This window comes from Rhinatrema bivittatum, chromosome 12 (assembly GCF_901001135.1).
Source record: "Rhinatrema bivittatum chromosome 12, aRhiBiv1.1, whole genome shotgun sequence".
In the NCBI taxonomy this organism is placed as follows: domain Eukaryota; kingdom Metazoa; phylum Chordata; class Amphibia; order Gymnophiona; family Rhinatrematidae; genus Rhinatrema; species Rhinatrema bivittatum.
Window position 1 is genome coordinate 51,055,728 of NC_042626.1, and position 22,245 is coordinate 51,077,972.

Consider the following 22,245-nt stretch of genomic DNA (forward strand, 5'->3'; position numbering starts at 1 on the left):
AATAATCCTGTCATACCTGCTTCCTACTTCATATTTGGTTAAAATAGTGATTATAAGACAGTATATTGTTATGGGAACTGGGAGAAATTGAGACACAAGAGCTCCAGTAGTGTTAGGTCCAATATTAGTGAATCACCGAAGGTGGATATTGTGAAACTTTTTTTTTTCTACTTTACACTTTTCTGCTGTCATTTACTGTTACTATGTAAATATTTGAATTGAAGATCATTGATGCACCTTTTGTGGCTCTATTTTACTGGGTGGAGGTCAGATTATCCTCTCCTCTTATCCAAGATGTTTGCATCTGGCTTTATAAAGCCAGAAACTCAAACAGCACAGAAGACCAGGACTGGTTCTCACCATGCCTTCAGCCAGCAATCCACTGAAAGAAAAGAAAACACCCTGGGTATTTGTTTATATGTGGCCTCCTGGAATAGTTTCAAAGCAGTATCATGCAGCTTTAACACTGGCTATGACAAGGATCTGGTTATTTAAAGTTCAACAGCTGCTTTTCTGTTCAGCCAGCCAGACCAGTCAAGATGCTCAGGTTATGTCCACCAACCAGCAGAGGGAGACAGACTAACAGACTTGCTGATGTCATCCCCTTATAAGATCCCATGCTGCCCTTTGGCCTGCCAGTATTCTCTTATCTCCAGCAGGTGGTAGGCAGGCATCCCTTGCTCTGTATCTAAGTATGGTTAAAAGGATTCTACTTTCGTCTGACTTGGGCAGTTCCAGAGGTGAAAGTCAAGAACTCCCTTCCTCAGTGAGGATGAGGGAGCTTTCAGTAAGGGACCAGGATGAATGTGTTTTACAGTTGGTTCCCAGATAAGTATGAGAGAAAAAATGTGTGAAGCTTGCTGGGCAGACTGGATGGGCCATTCGGTCTTCTTCTGCCGTCATTTCTATGTTTCTATGTTTCTTCCTGCCCCCTACTCCAACATTTAGTCCAAAAAGGCCTTATTTCTTCTGGTGGAATAAGAGTTTAAAAATGGAGTGGGAACCCTGGAAGGTTCCAGATATTTCAAGGTTCATTGGAAGACCTGCTTTGACCAGTGTTTGGGCACTGACCAGTGGTGAGTTGCAAGGGGAAAAAAAAAGTCTTTGTTCAAATCCAACCTTGCATAGAAAAAAACAAAACAGTTTAGTGAAGGCCACCTCTGCCGAATGCGGTAAAAAGCCCATGCCATGCAACTTCTGCAGGTCGCTTTAGCATGTTCCGGGGCAGGGAGATTCCCTGTGCTGTTCATGTGTGCAGCAGTTACTGGAAATGCTGTGCTCTCGGGGGAGGCTTGCAGCAGCAGGGCACTCACTTCTGCTCATTCTGCCACTGTGAGGAAAGGCAGCCATTTTGGAGGAGCAGTTGGAGGAAGAGGATCCCAGTCCACCCCTATTTTTGCAGGGCTGCAGCTTACTGAGAAGGCCTCTGGGGCCTTGGTTGCTCCTCCTCCTTTCAAAGGGCAAATATCTCCTCTTCTTGGGCCTCACAGTAATGAAAAGGACCACTATCCTGGTAGAAGGAGAAGCTGCCCTGAAGGTTTCTTAGAATGGGGAAAATAGTCCTTTTGAGGCCTACTATATGTTGCTTCAGATGGCAGCATGCCGTTCGATTTGCAGCCAGAGCAGAGTTACTCTTGGCTCTTTGAAGTCTTAGCAGATGCCTCTTTTGATTTTGGTCTGTACTTCTGCTAGGTGCAAGGCTTCTATTGTGGCAGCTTAGATGGCTGCTATGTCTGCATACTTGGTCAGCTGGCTCCTTATGAAAGACTAATCTGATTAAACTTCCCTTTAACAGTAAACTGAGGGTCTTCAGAAAATGGCTTAAGCTTGGGGAGACAGATTCAGACTTCCCATAAAGAGGGGACAACATTTTGCGCTTTGCAGTGCTAGGTGGTAATTTTCAGCTACAGGTTCTCCCTTTCCGATTAGCTGTGGCTCCAAGAACTTTCTCCAGAGTCATGGTAGTACTGGCAGCTTGCTTGCATCAGGAAGGAATAATACATTCTTGCCCTTACAATTGCGTGACCCAAGCAAGCTTGGCCCAGGAGAATGCAGCAACCACAACCAGGGTTGTGTGCTGCCTTCAGGAATTGGGATGAGTGATTAAACTTTGCAAAGTGCAAGTTACACCTTCCCAGTTTCTACACAAGAGAGTCGGATCCAATTGACAAGATGGCTGATCCAGAGCCAGATGTTGGGGGACAGTTCTATCATGAGGGTAAGGTGAGGCAGCTGCCACAGGTGGCAATATTTGGGGAGTGGAAGAAAGGTGCTCCCTCCCCCAAACACTCCTGCGGCGGCCACTGCAACTTGTCACATACATTTTTACCAATTTGCAATGTGCCCAGGGCTTGAAGAAAGGCCCAGCTGCTGTGGACCCCATTCCTCCATGGCCTGAGGAAGAGAGGGGGGAGTCCCTGTTTGCCCTGTGTGTGAGAGAGAGAGGGAGAGCCTGTTTGCCATGGGAGGATAAAGTTTGTGCGGCCTCCCAGTCTACATCAATCTCAGGATGGCTGGAAATCAAAAGATCCTAGACATGGACAGCGGGGTATTTGTGTTTGAAACATTTTCTCAAAAACCCAATAACTTTTTAAAAACTTTTGGATTTAAATTATTGAATGATCTGCTCATCAGCTGTTTTGAAATATTCTTCGTTAGTATAGTTTTCATATATTACATTTCTTGATTTTTATTGTTTCATGAGGAATGATGCTGTTTCTGTTTTCCTGTCTGTCGCACTGCATAGAGTTTGGCTTCTTGCAGTTTCCAGTTCAATGTTTGTTTGCATATTTCTATTTATACTTTATGGTCACTATATTCTATATATGGTGAGGGTCCATCTCTGTTCTGCATGTGTGACAGAGGTGCTAGCATGAGTTTCTGTATGGGAATCTGTAACAACCTGGCTTGTTCTGTTTTCCTAGCAGATGGGTGTATTGGTGGTGGGGTTTTTTTTTTGTTTTGTTTTTTTAAATCCTGGTATAATATTTTCTGTGTTGCTTTCTCATAGATAGTTGTTACTGTTGTTTGCTGGCAGTTAGTGCTGTTTTGGTATGGGAGGTTTACTGTATTGTAATTGTAATTCAGTTTACTTATAGCTTTTTGAGGGCCAAGCTCATATCTAACATGCTTTACAACAGCCTTAATATCATCTGGGTTCCAAGTGTCTTTTTCCTTTTTTTTTTTCCTCCAGGATTTTCTAGTTGATACCACAGCAGTGCATATAAAAATATACATTATGATCCTCAGACTATGAATATCATTTTTCATTTGAAATCTGTTTTAAATGCATAGTTTTGAATTGTGTATTGTGTGGGATGGGAGGAAGGGGACACAAAGCTTGAAGGTTTGTCTAGGGTGCCTAATGAACTTGCAGCAACCTAGAGAGAATATCACCCACAGACCACACCATCCACCCAACTCCCATTTCTTCAGGGGGAAACATGGGAAGCAGGTTCCTGGGAATGTGGCAGGGTTGCCAGCATCTTAGAAATAGCGTCAGTGATGATATATCTGCCACTCCTGTGATCCCTGCTTTCCCCCTTCTGCAGTGCCAGACTCCAGGGAGATCCCTCTTCCCCCCCCCCACAGTCCTTTCTATTGATTTGACCTGTGCCACCTCAGACAGCAGTTTGCCTTGAGTTGCACCTGACAGATAACTCCATACTGACAGCCTGGATGTAGCTATCTTCAGTTGAGTCCTATGGCCGCCATATTGAAGCTGGTTCCCTGGGCAAGGGCTCACAGGAGACCCTTACAGAGGGTGTTATTCAGGTGGGACTCATGCTTTCAGAATTTCACAGTGCATCTGGGAGTTCTGGAGCAGCTCAATCTGAATTGGTGGTTGTTATCAAACTTGGAAAAAAGATGGATGACTGTCATGACATACACCATCCTGCAAGGTGAGATGACTCAAGGTCTCTGGGCTCTGGAGGAATCTCAGTGGGCTGTCAACCCCTTGGAGACTAGAGCTATTCATTTGGCTCAGATCCAGTTTGCAGTGGTGAACCAGGGGCAAGCGGTAAAGTGTTTTGTTTTGGTCAGACAACACAGCAGTGGCTCTCTGAGCCATCAAGAGGAGACCAGGAGTGTACAAGTGTTGGCTGAGACTCTTCTCTCCTCCCCCCGAACCGAACCTTGCATCCCCTTCTGGAATGGGCATGGAAGCACATGAGGGTTCTTTCAGCTCTTCATATAGTGGGAGTAGAGAGTGTGCAGGTGGATTTCTTAAATCGTAATACCCTGGACATGGGGGAATACGGGTGTGGAGGGAGCCAGTGATTGATTCGATGGCCTCCAGCAAGAACAAGAAGGTGAAGAAATTCTTCAGCAGAAGAAGAGAATCGGCAGACTTAGATGCAGTAGTTCAACCCTGACCTTTGAAAGGCTGTTGTATGTGTTTCCTCCTTTGCTGCTGGTGGGCAATCATCCAAGTCTAGTGATTCTAGTAGTCCCCAAATTGACTGCATTGTCTGTGGTATGCAGGTCTGGTTGGTGGATAGGAATCACGAGAAGAAGGGCTATTGTCAGGGTCCAGTTCACCATGAACATCCAGCTCGATATGGCTTAGCCTTTGTGCTCTCTAGTTAAGAGCTGTTCTTGGACTGCAAAAGCATGTGAATAAGCGTTTTATATCTCTTGCGTATGTCTGAATGTGGAGAGTTTTTGAGGATTGGTGTCTTGTCTCAGGATGTTGTGGCATCCAAGTCCTCCTTACCTTCTATTCTTCAGTCTTTGCAGGAAGGTCTGAAAGAGTTTAGCTCTGAATTCTTTGAAGGTTCAGGTGGCAGCCATTGCTTGCTTTCAGGGGAAGAGAGATGGGTCACCCTTTATCTTCCCATCTGGATCTGTTCCATTTCTTTAGAGGAGTGAAATACAGGCCATCTTTAAGAGATCAAGTTCCTTCTCAGAATTTAAATCTGGTTCTTTATCTCATGAAGCCTCCCTTTGAGCCTTTTGATGGAAGCTTCCATGAAGTTACTGACACTTAAGAACATTTTTCTAGTGGATATTTCTTCATCAAAAACAGAGGTGCTGTTATGAAAAATCTTTCTTGATGATTTCAAAGGACATTGTGAAGATTTGCACAGTACTTTTATTCCTTCCTAAAGTTGCTTCCTCTTTTTCAAATTTATTTATTTATTTATTTAAATTCTTTTACTATACCGATACTCAAGACGCGGTCTTATCGTACCGGTTTACAATAGAACAGGGGAAACCAATTAACAACTATGTAGAAGGTAAAAGTTACATCAAACAGGGAGCGAAAAACTTGGGAGCTGGAGGACAGGAAAGATATTTTAAAACGATATCAACTGAAGAGTGCTAACATAGTCACTGAAAAACCAAGAAAACCAAAGACAGCGATACAAAATCAGCTAGATTAAACTCGGCTGTGGGTTAATCTTGGGTAATTATTCACAATTATTCATAAATCTTGTGGACGGGGGAAGCATGAAGGTAAGCAGGGGGGGGGGGGGTAGGAGGGCTGGGATGGGGGTAGGGGGAGAAGGGAGGCAGTCAAGGGTGAGAGACAATGTGTTTGATAAAGTGTTCCTTCAACCGTAAGCTTGAGTGAACAGCCAGGTTTTCAGTTTCTTTCTGAAGGAGAGATGGCAAAGTTCCTGGCGTATATCCGGGGGAAGCACATTCCAATGGAGCGGGCCCGCTGTCGAAAGTACTTGCTTATGAATGGAGTTGTGGACCGAGGATTTGTTAGGGGGGGCCTTGAGAGAACCTTTGTAGGTGGATCTGATCGGTCTTGCGGAAGAATGTAGTTCGAGAGGGATGGAGAGTTGTAGTGTGGATTGCTGGTATACAGATTTGTGGATGATGGTGAGAGTCTTGAATAGTATTCTGTAATGGATGGGTAGCCAATGAAGGATTTTTAGGATAGGTGTGATGTGGTCCTTACGACGTGTGTTTGTAAGGATCCTGGCCGCTGCGTTTTGCAGCATCTGTAGCGGTTTAGTAGAGGAGGCGGGAAGACCGAGTAATAGAGCGTTGCAATAGTCAATCTTTGAAAACAGTATGGCTCAAGTGCTATGCCTGCCAATTTGCAGAGAGGCAAATTGTGAGAACTACTCTGTTTTAGAAACATTGGATGTCAGAAGAGTGCTTCTACAGTATTTGAAAGTTACTAACAGTTTCAGGCACTCTGATATCCTCTTTGTACGATTTGGGAGCCATTAGAAAGAGATGTCAGCTTCTAATGCCATGTTGGTGCATTTGATAAAGAAGTGATCAGAAGGCTTATGTGGACAAAAACCTGACATATCCCAAACAGGTGAAGGTGTAATCTGCGAGGACACAGGCAGCTTCACAGGCAGAACTTGGGTTAGTTTCACCTTTGAAGATTTGTAAAGTGGCGACCTGATTATCTCCAAGCATTACTGCCTGGATGTTCCTAGGAAAGAAGCATCGTTTGGGTCTCAGGTTCTGACACTGGGTTTGGCAGCTTCCTGCCCAGTGCAGATGTAGCTCTGGTACAGCCCAAACATTTGGACTGGTCTGACAGGTTGAAGAGGGAGAAATTTGATATTACTCAATTTTTCCTTTCCTTTAGACCAGCCAGATCAGTCCAGGAACAGCCCATATTCGGCTACATGATTTATATGATGGTTGCAAGGTGATACTTGGGAAGTCATCCTTGCGCAGAGGTAGGTGTTCCATAGTTGCTTATCAAGATATCTGTAATATAGTTCAATATGCCTGTTCTTCTGAAAGTTCCCTGTTTTGTGGGTGGGAGAGTTGGTGAAAGCTTTTCATTAGCTCTTTCAGAATGTACTGGCAGGCTGAGGTCAGCACTCCAGCTCATAAGGGGAGACAGCAAGCTTGTTAGTCTCTGTCTTCATCCACTGGTTGGTAGACATAACCCAAGCATCTGGACTGGTCTGGCTGGCCTAAAGGAAATTATCAGGTAATCCCAAATTTTTCCTTAGAAAATGGGAATCCTTTCCTGGCTATTGCTTGATGCCGTTTCTGAACATCTAGACCATACCTTTACTTCCAGAGTGCGCTGATTTGTGTTGGTGTTCAATCAGGTATCCCAAGAAGTTAGTGCAGACGTACTCCGTATTTCCTAATCAAGATGAAATGAGTGATGTTGTGGTCCAGCCATACAACTCCCTTCTGACGCTGAAGAGGCTCACTCAGAATGCTGACTGTGTGGTGAGCTCCTATCTGAAAGTATGGCTGGGGTTGACTGATAGTCCTGGATGATGATGTCCCCAAGATAAAGGTTTACATCTGCTTGGAGCATGGCTAGACCCTTGAATCTCAGGAAGAGGATGTGGTATGGAGAAGGGGACCAGTGGCTTTGCCCTGCAAGGGATGGGCTTTGCTTGGTGAGGAGGGTATGCAGAAAGTAATATTTAAAAGGTTCATTTTGAGAGGAAGTTTCCCTCCCTGCCTAATGTGACCATTTTTAGGACAAGGGCAATGAAAGAACAACAACTTATCTTGTATTTCATGAGGGCAGTGAAGTGGCTAGGTCTGCCTCTTCATTCCACTGCCCAGACTTGCGTGGCTGCCCTGCACAGATGGTGACTCTCTGCCTGGTTGACATGGCTGTAAAAATTTGTGTGGGTTTAGTTTAAGCTTCTCATTTTATGAGACTTAGATTACTGTCACATACTTTGTGCTGGGTCTAATAGTTGAACACACTTCATAATGTTGCAGTGTGTTAAATGGAAGTGCACTTGCAGTAGCTCAGCACATTCTAATAGTTAATCTTTTACTCAGTATAGCTGGCAAGTAGAATGGACCTCTGTTTGAAGATCTTGTTTGGGGATTTTTTTTTTCCTTTTTCTCCACCAGGTGGTTCTGGACAACACAGCCCTGAATCGGATCGCCACGGACCGATTGCACATTCAGAACCCTTCGTTCTCTCAGATTAACCAGCTGGTGAGTATAGCCCACACTTTTTTTAAATTTTTTTTATTTTGCAGAAAAACAGAAAAGGTGCAGTCTGAATTAGATCTTTAACTACACTGTGCAGTAATCTGTGGGCAATCTTCAATGGCTTCTACGACTGAGGCATCTATAAATTCCACCAGTTACTCCCCCCCCAATGTCTGTTCAGCTGTAACTTTAAAGGCTATGAGAGAGGATATTGGTCCCTTAGTTATTTGGTTACTGTGCTAATTAATGGATCTCTAGCATCGGGCAGTTTACCAGTGTGCTTCCATTAAACCTGTGCTAAAAAAGACTTTTTTTTTTTTATATTAAGTGTGGAAGCTGCTGTGCTAACTCAACTTGCCTAATATCTTGATGAGCATGTTTTTTCCTGGATGATTCTCAATTTGGTTTCTCGAAGTTTCTTAGTACTAAAATATTACATCTCTCTACCTTGCGATAACTTGAGCGGTGGCAGAACTGGGCATAGCGGAAACAGAAGCAGCGCTCACCCTGGAAGGTGAAGATTCCATCTTGCAGTAACTCGGGGAGGGTCCTTTCCCTTCCACAGGGTAGCAAAATCCTTGGTGGTGGTAGATTCTGGATGCAGGACTTAAAGTGGGTAAAGCTGTGGCCAAGCACTACACTTTCTTACCTGAGGAAGTGGTGGACCAGTTAAAGTTCTCTAAGATGAATGTCCTGGTTTCGGTGGAGTACAATGCTTAAGGATGCCCAGGACAGAAGGATTGAGATTCACCTGAAGCAGGCCTTTAAGGTTTCTGCCCTTGCTCTGCAGGCAGCAGTTTGTAATAGCTTTATGTTCTGGATCTGTTTTGCGCCGGGTTTAGCAGATCCTGATGGGCAGTTCAGATGAAGGGTTAACTACACAGGAGGCGTAGAGGCTAGATCTGCCCTTCATAGTGGATGCCCAGGGGGATGGTGGCCTCTGTGTCAGCCAGGTATCTTCTTTGGATTGTGCAATTGGTCTGCAAATGTGTTCTCCAAGATAATGCAGAATAAGTTAGCTTTCCAGAGAAGATTGTTCTTTGAAGAGGATCTGGAGATGTTTGTGAAGATTTTGAGTAAGAAAAAATTGTACAAGTTGCCAAAAGACAAGTGTAAGGGTTCTAACAGAGGACTTCCAAATAGACCCATATATAGAGAATTGAGACATTACACACTAGGCAAAAGATTGTCCTCTCAAAGTTCGTGTGTTTCTAAATTTGCAAGAATATTCATAAAAAGAACTGTTCATCCTTTTATTATAGACTTTTTTTTCTTTTAGGGTCGTTTGTCAAAACTGTGCAAGCAGAAAGTGCCCATGGATTATTGCACCACTTTTGAAGAGGTGTATGTGCATACTTTGGGTTTTTTTTCTTTTTGAAAATTGCCCAAGGAAAATGTACCCACAGAGATTTGCACCTGGTCTTTCTGCAAATGTTTTTTTCTGACCAAAATACACAGAAGTTTTTGAAAATCCCAAACTGTGTATTCAGGGCGGGCAGTTCTCAAAAAGCCCTGTTACCTAGGCAAATAGTTTTTAAAAATTGTCCTCCATAGTATATTGATGATCAGCATTGTATACAGTGTAACTTTAGTCCAGATTTTCTTCATTGTATGTCCATAATTGGGATGCTGTAAATTCATGTACTCTTATTTTGCTAGGTTTCAACAATTATGTCGGCTAGCACAACAACGCTGAGGTACCCTGGCTACATGAACAATGATCTTATTGGGCTGATTGCTTCTCTGATCCCTACCCCTAGACTTCACTTCCTAATGACTGGATATACTCCTCTAACCACAGACCAGTCGGTAAGCAGCATCACTTAAGTTTTGGTACTAGGGCATGGTCTAATGATGTTACTATCTGTAGAGGAGGAAGTTTTATTAACATTTGATAATCTATCATCAGCTATTCAAAGGTGAGGATGTCAGCTTATGTGCTTTAGTTTTATAAGCATGCACGCTCTTCTTGATGAGATTAATGTTTGAGATTGTTCAGGAGACTGAAATTTTGCTACCAGGAAAAAGAAATTGAGAGAATCTCATGATGGAATTTAACTGTGCCTTGCTTTGTATTCTTTGATAAGTCTCAACCAGAGGCTTCAAACTCGGACCCTCAAGAGCTGCACATGGGATTATCACAGTGAACGTTCATGAGATCTTATTCTCATGCACTGCTTTGATGGTCAGTCTGGTTATCCTGAAAACAAGATCTCTATGATCCTTTCCTCTGTACGTGAAGACTAAGGGGCGGATTTTAAAAGGAGCGCGAATAGGCCTACTTTTGTTTGCGCTCAGGCGCAAACAAAAGTACGCTGGATTTTAGTAGATACGCGCGGAGCCGCGCGTATCTACTAAAAAACCTGGATCGGCGCGCGCAAGGCTATGGATTTTGTATAGCCGGCGCGCAGCCTACCCCCGTTCCCTCCAAGGCCGCTCCGAAATCGGAGCGGCCTTGGAGGGAATCCTCTAACACCCTCACCTTCCCCTCCCTTCCTCTACCTAACCCACCCGCCCGGCCCTGTCTACAGCCCCCCCTTACCTTTCTCCGGGGATTTACGCCTCCCGGAGGGAGAAGTAAATCCCCGCGTGTGAGCGGGCCTCCTGCGCGACCTGGGGGCGGGTACGGAAGGCGCGGTCACGCCCCTGGGCCGTAGCCACGCCCCCGTACCCGCCCCAAAATGCTGCCGACACGCCCCCTGACACGCCCCCGACACGCCCCCCTCGGAGAACCCCGGGACTTACGCGAGTCCCGGGGCTCTGCGCGCGCCGGTAGGCCTATGTAAAATAGGCTCACCGGCGAGCAGGGCTCTGAAAATCTGCCCCTCAATGTTTAGATCCCTACAGTGAGTTTGGCATGCTTGCTTGAATAATTCTTTTTTGATGTGATAAAAGTGAAATGTTCTAATATTATACGTTACTGAGAGAACAGAGGAGGAGTGTGTCTGGATTAAAAAAAACAAAAAGTTTCTTACTTGTGAAATTTACCATCCTGGGACTTTCATAGTCCACTGGAGTTTGCCCAGAAGTTAAAGTAGAAAGGACTCTACATTACTAAGTCAATGACCCTCCCTGGCACAGCTGTCTTGTTGGTATAATTGTGTTCCTAATACAAATCTCGAAATAGAGCTCACAGACCCAGCCATCTGTTTTCATCATGTCTGGGCACAGTGGCGCTCAATTGTTGCTAAAGCAGCCCTCAAGCAGCAGCAGACTTCTCAAAGAACCACATTGAAATCTTCCATTGAGGTCTACCTCTCGTATAATTGTCGCATATTTTGTGGAATGAATGAACCATATGGGAAGTTCCAGTAAGAGCAATTGTATCATATTGTGCCACAGTATGGACAATGGTTTTAATTTCTTTTTAGTACTTATTTCTTCAACTAATGCTGCTGCCTTGGAGGGAAGGTGGGGAGGGGTGGTTTTGCTTTTGTGTAATTCCCTTGGAATTACGTTGTTGAAGTAGATTTTTTTTTTCCCCCTCCATTATTTGTTTTTGGATTATGAGAGGCCACAAGTGACTGAGTCATAGCTTGAGTATTGCTGAGTTAACTCTTGTATTGGACTAAGGTGTACCTGAAAAGCTTCAACTTCAGACTTTTATTTTGTTAAAAGCAAATCAGCAAGTTTTTAAAATGTTCTTGGCTAATGTAAGTTTTATTTTTTAAAAGTGTATTTCTTTTATATTTTCATGCATGTTTACAAAGGATCTCTCAAGATGCAAGCCTAAAAGGCTCTCGACTTATAAGCGAGTACATAAAATCCTGAAAATATCTGGACTTTCTCTTTTGAACTTCGTCATAGCAACCAGAAAATGTGGTCAATCTGTGGCTGCCCATTTATATACAAACACAGATTCTTAGGAATTTTGGATTAATTTCAGTTGGACATCATGAGTGTCATTTTACCACCTTGAGGGCCCCTAATATTACAGCTTCAATTATTGGCCTCCCTATTCAAAACTTTATCACATAATCTATGCATTGCTCTGTCCAGTGTACAGCTGCTACCCTTTTTGGCAGTAGATGCCCCTCCTTCCATGAAAGACCTTCTGACCCGCTGCTGCAAATTTCCGATCTGAGTAGCTTACATGGAACCCTGCAACTGTCTAAAGAATCATTAATGCCCATATACTTAGCTGATCTGATAGAGCCCTGTCTGACTCTAAATTCTGCCATCCACTTCACTTTTCCTTGGTATAATAGGTGGGAGAAAAAAAGGTCTGCCTTTTTATCCCATCTTCCTTGTAACCTAATATTTTTGCTTGAATTTTCTCTATTGAGAAAGATAGTGACCAATAGTCACTCTGACAGATTTGACCACCAGAGTTCTCAGTAGAATGTCCATGAGGTATTGGGCACCGGAAAGATCTGGTGCTGTCCATGTGCCTCAGGCAACAGTTGAGGATGGATTTGAATTGATTAGAATGCAATTTTGGTTTTTGGCTTTTCTTTCCTTCTCCATTGTAGCTTGACTTCATTACAAAACTGTCTTTCCTTGCTTGCATGGTCTGCTTTCAGTTTCCTGATATTTCAGTACAGCTTCTTGGGACCTATTCATTAATAGATTTCGCTGTTACCACAAAATGGGAGGAATCTCTTAATGAAAGACTGTGTGAACATGGTGGATTTTAGCAGTTACATTTTGGTGAATATTGGCTTTGCAAAAAGTAAATTCTCAAATGTTGGGGAAGGTCCTCCAGAAAGAGTTAAATATTCAAATACCAAATGTCTTTTTTTTAGTTGGCCTAGCTATCCAATGGTATTCAAGTGGCTACTAAGCTAAACATTTGAAAACCAGGGGTCGTTTTCTCCCCCTAAAGCATTGCCCACTGGTGGTGCCTTCTCTTGAACTGGAAATGTTGCATCTTTTACTGAAACTGTAGGTGAAAGTCTAAGGGAGTCGAGTGACTTTGCTCAAGAGCACACATTGAGTGCTGGAGGAATTGTGACTTTGATCTGCAGGCTTTTCCCAGTTTCACTGTTGATGACTAACTCACTCATTTTTCTTAAAAATTCACCAAGAACTTACATTGTTCTTGTCCTGTTCACACAGTTCTATTAAACCTGGTCTCTGAGTAGGTCTAGCAAAATTTGATTGATTAAAACCTTTTAAAAAAGTGATGCGTTTGCAGTGTTGGTCTTTTATCTGGAGAAATAAAGGTCAACAAACAACATAAGTGGTACTAATTTATTGGACTAAATTTTTTAATACATTTGACTAGCTTTCAAGCCTTGATACTTTGTCAAGTTAGTACAAACCCACTGATTAAGTGCAAGAAGTATAAATCTCAAAAGCTAGCTACAAACGTTACATTAGTCCAGTAGAATAGCATCACCTACTTCCTGTTTGACCTTTTCAGTTTCTACTTATGCAAACAGTTGTCTATCTTCACATAAAAATATGCCATCTTTTTCACTAATTGCTGAGTTTAGGGTGTTTTTCACAATTCTGTTACCTGTTTAGGTTGCAAGTGTGCGCAAAACTACTGTACTGGATGTAATGAGGAGGCTGCTGCAGCCCAAAAATGTAATGGTTTCCACAGGCAGGGACCGACAAACCAACCATTGTTACATTGCTATACTTAATATCATCCAGGGAGAGGTGGACCCTACTCAGGTAAGCAGAAGGGAGAACAGAGGCTTGCATTTAACTGATGCTTTCGATGATACCTTATAGTCAAAGGCTCCAATATAATAAGGGGTGCTAGGCTGTGTGCATCTGATTCTCTGCATGTTTTAATGGGCAGAACTTTTACTTCACATGTAGCCAGCAGTAAACATATGTACACAGCACTCCTCCATGCAAGTCTAATGTTAATCAAGGCTTTCCTAGCGTGTAGCCTGATGGACTCAGGACCAATGTGTTATGCTCCCCTGCCAGCAGATGGAGACGAAGTCAGGTTTTAAAGCTGACGTCACCCTACATGCACCCCTGCAGTGACCTTGGCCCTTAGTATTTCTCAGTCTCCAGCAGATGGTGGACATACAACAATCCCCATAGGGAGAGGTATTTTTTGGAAGGAGAAATTCTACATTTAAATTGGAGAAAAAATTGAGCCCTGCTTTCCTGGTGTGATACCTAAAGGTCCTTCCCCCAGTTGAGAATTCCTGAGGCGATTTCCGAGATCTGAGGTGTGCCTTGGTCCGGTAGCTGGTTCCCGGTGTAGACTTTGCTGCTGAAGCAGCTGAAAGGCAGCAGGTGCCAGAAGCCGAGCATGGCGGTGACTGCCAAAACCCTCTCCTCCCCCCCCCCCCCCCCCCCCGTCCACATCCAGAGTCTGTCTCACTGAACTCAGCAGGTAAGCACTGAGCCCAGGTAGGGGGGGGGGGGGGTTGGTTTTTTTTGGGGTTTTTTTTTGAGAGAGAGAGAAGATTCACCTCCCAATTTAGAGACGTTTGGAGGGGTTTTCGGTAAGACGTCCTCCAGTCTCCTTGCTCCGCGCACTGTACTATGTCGTTCCTGATCCCAGTGGGATAAAGGGATGTAGGTTTCCGAGCAGGTTGAGTGGCCCTCCGGTGGGCTAGGCCCTGATTTAGGCTTGGTTGGCCCGCGTGGTAGGCCACGGCGCCATCTTATGCACATCTTTGTGCAAGCCGTATTGCCCTCCATAGCACATTGGAACGCACAGTATGTTGGTTCTGTACACGTATTGCTTGCGTACATACGCACACAACCTACTAAGTGCAGAATACAGGTAAAGCTGGGTGTACGGGTTGTGCATGCGCCTCGCCGCATCCCACCTGGGCACCTAAAATTTTAAGCACGAGCCGACAGAACTCTCCCTAGGCTTCTCCCTGGGCTTCCTCACAGTGTGACATAAGTTGGAATCCAGGTCAGTCTGTGAAGTCCTAATATGACAAGCTGCACAGAGAGAAAAAGACGCTTATATATTTCTTAGCTGCTGGAGCCATTGGCACTGGTAACTGTGTGTTGGCCTCCTCAGACTTTGCTAAGCCCAGCTCCTCCCATTCAGAGGATGGGTTAGCTACAGCCTTAGGTGGAAGTACCCCAGATCTGAGAACCCCCTTGACTGGGTCATCCATGGGAGAGGGAAATTCAACAGCACGTACCCCAGTACTTCCTGGGCTAGGCATGGACCTGGCTGCCTTCTCTTGGGTGGAATAGTTCCAGGGCCTTCAAGCCTTTGTACAGGCACAGTCTGCTACCTCACTTGCTCCTGTCCGGACGGAACCTGAGCCAGTAAGCTCTCCCTCTCCCAGTCCTATTGGCAGACCTCGAGGCATTCCTTGCCTCACCAAGAGTAACCCTGGCAGGGACCCAGATGACATGGACGAAGAGGAGGATACCGATTTCTTGGAAGATGGGGAAATTCCCCCTGGCTTAGAACCGTATCAGACCATGTTGTGGTTTTTCCATAGAGACGAATTGCTGGCCCTGGTTTCCCAGACCCTGAAGATGCTGGGAGTTCCTGAGTTGGACTCTGACAGAACCAAAGAAGAATCCCATTCTGATTTCCCTACGGAAAGCCTCTTGCTACTTTCCATACTGGAAGCCATCCAGGTACTTCACCTGGATTGGGATGCCCCAGAGCAAGTTTTTAAGGGCGATGAGCATTAGAAGCTCTATACCCACTGGATCCAGCAATGAGAGAGCATGTGCGTTTCCCTAAAGTAGAATCGCTGGTCTGTGTCATCTTAGTGAAAAACTATCCCAGTGGAGGGAGGAGTGGCCTTAAAGGATGCACTCAATAGACTGATGGAGTCATCCTTAAACAAGCCTTTGACGCAGTAGTAATTACCTTACAGATTGCTTCTTGTTGTGCCTTTGTAGCTCGTTCATGCCTACTCCTGTCTCAGAAGGTGGATGACTTGGGGTGAATTTCAGAGCTGTTATGGAACCAACCGCCACCTTTATAGCTGATGCAGGCTCTGATCTTGTCCGTACTTTGGCCAGAGGAGTGGACTCGGAGGAGTGGACTCAGTTCCAGGCACTGCCCTTTGGCCTAGCCACAGCTCCCAGAACATTTTCCAAGATTATGGTGGTCATAGCGGCAGCATTGAAAAAAGAGGGAATCTTAGTGTACCCGTACTTGGACAGCTGGTTGATCCAGACCAAGTCTGTGGGAGAGAGTCTCCCGTGACCAACAAGGTGACCTTCTTGCTTTAGGAACTCGGCTAAGTCGTAAACCTGGACAAAAGAAGTCTCAAGCTCTCCCAATCCTTGGAATATCTGGGAGTCCGGTTCGACACCAAGCAGGGCAAGGTCTTCCAACCACGCAGATAAAGAAATTGATGTCCCAGTTGTATCAGTTGATGAGCACAATATGCCCAACTCTGTGGAGCTAGCTCCAAGTTCTTGATTTGAGGGCGGCAACCCTGGAAGTAGTGCCATGGGTAAGGGCACACATGCAACCACACAAACGCTCACTACTGTCATGTTGGAACCCACAGTCTCAAGACTATTCGATTCACCTCCACTTACTGATGGGAGTATGCTCTCGGCTCCAGTGGTGGCTGCAGGAAGCTCATCCGAGCAGGGGTGTACCACTGTTCTCCCTGAACTGGCTGGTTCTCACAACAGACACGAGCCTCCGGGTCTGGGGAACTGATTGCTCAGGGACATTGGACCGAGGAAAGAGGCCCTCTGGAACTTCAACTGCCTGGAAGCCCAGGCAGTCAGATTGGTGTGTCTACAATTCAGCCACAAACTCCAGTGTCGAGCAGTCTGCATAATGTTGGACAACACAACAGTAGCCTACATTAACCATCACTGTGGAACCAAGAGCCAGCATCATTCCATAGATCTCCTTATGGAATGGGCAGAAATACATCTACAGATAATCTCAGCCTCCCACATCTCAGGAAAAGACATCAGAGCAGACTTTCTAAGCAGGGGAGAGTCTGAATCCAGGAGAGTGGGTGTTGTAGGCCAAAGCCTTTCAGCTGATAGATCTCTGGGGTCTCCCTTCCATTGACTTGCTGGCCACATCCCACAATGCAAAGGTTCACAGATTAGTGGTCCCTGGGGACAGATGCTCTCTTTCAGACCTGGCCGGTCTGGCACATTGCTATAAACCGTCCCTCTGTGGCCCCTGCTGGGCAGGGTCATTCACAGAATCAAGCACCACAGGGGATTAGTCCTACAATTAGCTCCAGGTTGGCCCGGGCGTCCGAGGTATGCAGACATGCAGAGACTCCTGGTGGAGACACCCCCCCACCTCCTCCTGTGACTCTCATGGCACAGGGGCCTGCTACAGCAGGGATCGGTCCTTCACAGGGATCCAATTTGATTCTGTCTTACAGTCTGGTCCTTGAGAGGGCTCCCCTGATGAAGAGAGGCTATTCTGTGGCAGTAATTTCCACCTTACTCCATGCTTGGAAGTTCTCTCCAGACCCACAATACACTAGGGACATAAAGTATTTGAGGCCTGGTGCAAGAAACATGGTGTTGTTTCTCTCCCCCCCCCCCCCCCCCCCCCCCCCCCCCCCCCCCCCCGGCGGTCAAAATCCCACTAATCCTGGAATTTTTGCAAGATGGCTTGAATAAAGGTTTGACTCTTAACTCCTTGAAGGTCCAGGTAGCAGCTCTCTGTTTCAGGGGAGAGGTGAACGGAACCTGCCTGTCGTCTCATCCAGACGTGGTCTGTTTTCTGAAAGGGGTGAAGCATCTCCAGCCACCCCTGCAGTGGTTGGTTCCCTTGTAGAATCCTTGCATTTATTAACCTTGAAAACAGTGTTCCTGTTGGCTCAGCACATCGCATCTCTGAACTGCAGGCATTGTCAGGAACCATTCCTCCAGATGACTCCGGGGCGATAGAGCTTCATACAGTTCCATCCTTCTTGCCCAGGGTAGTCTTGGAGTTTCATTTGAATCAGTCCATTTTGTTACCAATCCTTGTTAAGCAGAAGGACATGGAAGAATACAGCCTCCTCCATCATTTGAATGCCAGTAGACATTTGGTGTGGAATCTGGTAGTTTCAGAACCAATTCGAAAGACGGCCCCACCTGTTTGTCCTTCACAGTGGAAGGAAGCAGGGTGAATCAGCTTCGCGGGCTACCAAATCTCGCTGGATTAAGGAGGTGGTCATGGAGCTTGTTTAGAAGCAGGAAAACCATTACCTTCTCAGGTTAAAGCTCATTCCACTAGGGCTCAGGTGGTCTCATGGGCGGAAGCTGGACTGCCGTCTCCTGTCTATCTGCAGAGCGGCGACTTGGTCCTCCTTGCACACCTTCTCCAGGTCCTATCGCCTGGACATACAGGCCCGAGAGGATGCAGCCTCTGGAAGGGCGGTGTTAACTGGACTGTGGGCAGCCTCCTGCCCCGATTGGGAGTAGCTTTTGTACATCCCATTGGTTCTGAGTCCATTTGGCTACACGCTAGGAAATGGAGAAGTTACTTACCTGACAATTTTCATTTTCCTTAGTGTAGACAGGTGGACTCAGCAATCAGCCTATGGCTGCCCAAGAATGGTACCAAGGATTTGCAGTCATCCAGTCTTTAGATCAAGGCATCTATGTTCTTACTGGGGTTCAGTGTTTTTGATTGGTTGAGTACAGTCGCGGTTATCTGTTTTTAGTCATATTTTTAATCACGGTTTTTTTCTTTAGTATGTCCACAGTGGCTTTTGAAGAGAATACTGAAGGCTGAGGTCACTGCAGGGGTGTATGTAGGATGATGTCAGGTTTGAAATCTGACTCTGTCTCCATCTGCTGGCAGGGGAGCATAACCCATTGGTCCTGAGTCCATCTGTTTACACTAAGGAAAACAAAATTATCAAGTAAGTAATTTCTCCAATTATCTATTACTCCCAAGTGCAAAGAGGTTTGTAGGCTTAACTCTGGAAATTTCACTCCTGGTTAGACGTGAAGTTAAGTTTCTGGGCATAGTGTTGGTGTTCAAGGCGAAGCCTGGAGTTTGTGATGCATTAAACATATTTTATGTGTGCTATATGGTGGGTTTTATTTATTTATTTGTTTATTTTAAAGCGAACAGTTTTGACTGCCTTAGCTGGTACAAAATGGAATCTCATATACCAGGAGCAGTCTTTTGTTACTGTATCTTTTAACCTAGTGCGCTACACAAGTGCTTGAGCTTGTTTAAAAAAACATAATTTTGTTCTGTGGAGCAGTCCAATTGTTGCCTCCCCTTTGTGAGATGAAACTTGCACACTGAACAAAAGGGGAGGAAATGATGCTTCAACCTTTTAGAAATCTTTTAGGCCATTTAAAATTGGTCCATTACTGATATTTACTTTTTTTTTTTTTTTTTGCCTGGTAGTTTCCTCCAGTTTCTCTTCTTTTTATATTTCCCAGCCCTAGTTCCAACCAACTGAGTTGGAACTACCTGGTTTTTTGTTTTTTTTTTGGTCCCCTGGTCCAGTCATTGCAATGATATTCCTCAGCCAGAGGCCATGAATCAGGGCTCCTTCCAGAACCATGCAATAGTGGTCTCCAAGGTGCCACCATTGAACGAGGACCAGGATTCTGAATTTATTTATTTTATTTATTTAAATTTCTTATATACCGGCATTCGCGATGGGAGTCGCATCATGCCGGTTTACAAATAACAAGGTGTGACAACAGAATAAATACTTAATAACTTAAAAAACATTAACATGTGATAGAAGAATAAGGTAGCAGTTACAATAAAACAGGGATAAAATGCAACTTGGAATGAAGAGAAGGCAAAAGAGAGATTAACACTGAGATAACAAAAGAATGACCAAGGTAAATAAAACCAAGGTAAATAAACCTGCCTCATTAAAAAAAAAAAAAAAAAAAAGAGAGAACATTATTGAGTTGTCAAAGGTTGTTGATTACCCTGACGGGAGTTCTTAGTTGCTTGAGTTGAGAGTGGGTTCAGTTGGTGTCTGGAAAGGCTTTCAAGAATGGCTATGAACATTGCTTCTGTTGCATCCCCAGCCCTGGTCAACCCAAGGAGCGGAAGACCAGAGCTGGCAACAGAACCTAAGTCCCTCTGCATGGCTGTGTCCAGTGCAGACACTGAGCCACAAGATTGGCCCCGTATTTACTCTTTAAAAGCAGACCCTCTGCCAGTTGGAAGGATCTAGTTACACTGGCAAGCAAAATGTGAACAAAGAGCTTAGGCAAATTAAAATGCTTCAATACATAGGCCACTACTACACTAGACAATCATCAGTCACTTTAATTTTTTTTTTTTTTTATAAAGATCTGAGAGGAATAAGTCTGGCGCCTGTCGCTTTACCTTTTTTATTTTGGCAAGGGGGTCTTGGGTCAGTGAAGAATTGCTGTTTCAGTCGATTCTTGCTTTTCCCATCAACAGTCCCGATGAGACAAAGATTTTTGGCACTAATTTCTGCATGCTTCTTTCTAATGTTTGGCGGTGGCATAAAGTTGCCCATTGTTTATTAATATGATATGCTATGCTATGCTGTGCTATATGTCTTTTATTTATTTATTTTTGACAGGTTCATAAAAGTCTCCAGAGGATCCGTGAAAGAAAGCTGGCAAACTTTATCCCCTGGGGTCCTGCCAGCATCCAGGTTGCACTCTCCAGGAAATCCCCCTACCTTCCATCTGCCCACAGAGTCAGTGGGCTTATGATGGCAAACCATACAAACATCTCATCGGTAAGTATGCAAATGTGCTTCCTTACTTGAGGCCAATCAAATAACCCTGTTAATATGGCTTACCTATTTTACATAAGATCGTGAACAAGCAAGCAGATCTTTAAATCAATTTGAAAGCTTCTCCCTGCAATCCCAGTATATATCTCCCTGTGGCATTGGAGAAGGCAAACTGTCAGGTTTGGAGAAGGGGGCGTTGGAATTAGAAGAGCAGGATCTAAGATTTGGCAACTGCGATTCAATGCCAAGAAGTGCAGTGTCTTGCACCTGGGGTGTAGAAATCCAGAAGAGCTGTATGTGATGGGGGGTGAAAGACTATCGTGCACAGATCAGGAGAGCAACCTTTGGGTAATAGTGTCTGGCGATGTGATAAGGCAGTAGCTAAAGCCAGCTGCTGGGCTGCATAGAGAAGTATAACCAACAGGAAAAGGGGAGTGATAATACCGTTGTACAGATCCTTGGTGAGGCCTCACCTGGAGTACTGTTGAGTTCTGGAGCCTGTATCTCAAAAAGGACAGAGACAAGATGGAAACTGTCCAGAGGAAGGAGATCAGAATGGTGTGGGGTCTGTTTTGGAAGATCTATGAGGAGAGGGTGAAGGATATAAATGTTTACTCTGTAGGAGAGGAGGTGCAGGAGAGATCCACCTTATACTAAATTTTATCATGACAGGGTGGTCTTGCATATGCACCCTAAGGTGGTGATAGATTTCCATCTTAACCAGTCAGTCATCCTGCCAATATTCTTTCCCAGGCCCCATTCGCACCAAAGCGAATGAGCACTGCACAGTTTGGACTGCAAGCAAGCCTTAGCCTTCTGTCTGGAGCAGACAGAAGCCCATAGACAGTCTACCCAACTTTTTATTTCTTTTGACAAGAATAGGTTGGGCTTTGCCATTGCCAAACAGACACTATCCAGTTTGCATCTCCTTCTTTTATGCCCAGTTGGGATTGCATCTTGGGGGTCATGTCAAGGTTCATTCTGTCAGAGCAGTGGTCCACATTGCAAACAGTTCCTGTAGAGGAGATCTGCAAGGCTGCAATGTGTAGTTTATTTATTTATTTTATTTATTTGCAGTTTTTATATACCGACATTTGTTTAGTAACCTCACGGATGGCCAATGCGACAGTAGGTTCAGCCAATCCATCCTTCGGAACCTGTTTGAGGTGTAGAACCCAGCTATCCCACCTAGGGCCTGTTTGAGTTCAGGCTTCTCTCCCTCTGTCTGTCAGTCCCCTTTTGTGCTGGGGAGCAGCCTGTAGCTAGGGATTCACCCATGTGTGAGGACTACCATCCTATTGTCCTTTGAGAAAGCAGAGTTGCATACTTGTAACAGGTATTCGAGGATAGCAGGATGTTGGTCCTCCCGAAACCCACCCACCTCTCTGCGGAGTTGGGCTTCTCCTATTTTTTATTGTAATCATAATTCTATATTACAAGACTGGAGAGGGGCCCCGCATGAATGTGTGGATTAGGGCATGCTCAGTGTGCCCAGTCAAAGTTCTAGAAACTTTGACATAAGTTTTTTCCACATCGGGGTTCCATCTGATGTTGTCACCCATGTGTGAGAACTAACATCCTGCTATCCTCTGAGAACAGGTCAGCAACTGCTATATTTCTTCACAGAGAAGGTGGTGGGTGCCTGGAATGCCCTTCCAAAAGAGATGGTGAAGACTAGAACAGTTAATTAATTCAAAAAAGCATGGGACAAACACTGTGGATCCCTCAAGACTTATAAAGGGATGGTATAACGTTTCTGCATGGGGCT

General features: G+C 44.8%; 1 protein-coding gene across 2 annotated transcripts in view; it reads left to right on the forward strand.

The window, feature by feature from the left end:
- TUBG1 (tubulin gamma 1) overlaps positions 1–22,245 on the forward strand; it is a 56,257-nt gene that overhangs the window by 27,434 nt on the left and 6,578 nt on the right. The window contains exons 6-10 of one of the 2 annotated variants that reach the window (XM_029573303.1): positions 7,044–7,170; positions 7,819–7,905; positions 9,562–9,711; positions 13,372–13,524; positions 20,319–20,480. In XM_029573303.1, the coding sequence (XP_029429163.1) occupies positions 7,044–7,170; positions 7,819–7,905; positions 9,562–9,711; positions 13,372–13,524; positions 20,319–20,480 (679 nt within the window). The remainder of the gene's footprint in view (positions 1–7,043; positions 7,171–7,818; positions 7,906–9,561; positions 9,712–13,371; positions 13,525–20,318; positions 20,481–22,245) is intronic. The other variant, XM_029573304.1, reaches the window with a different exon arrangement.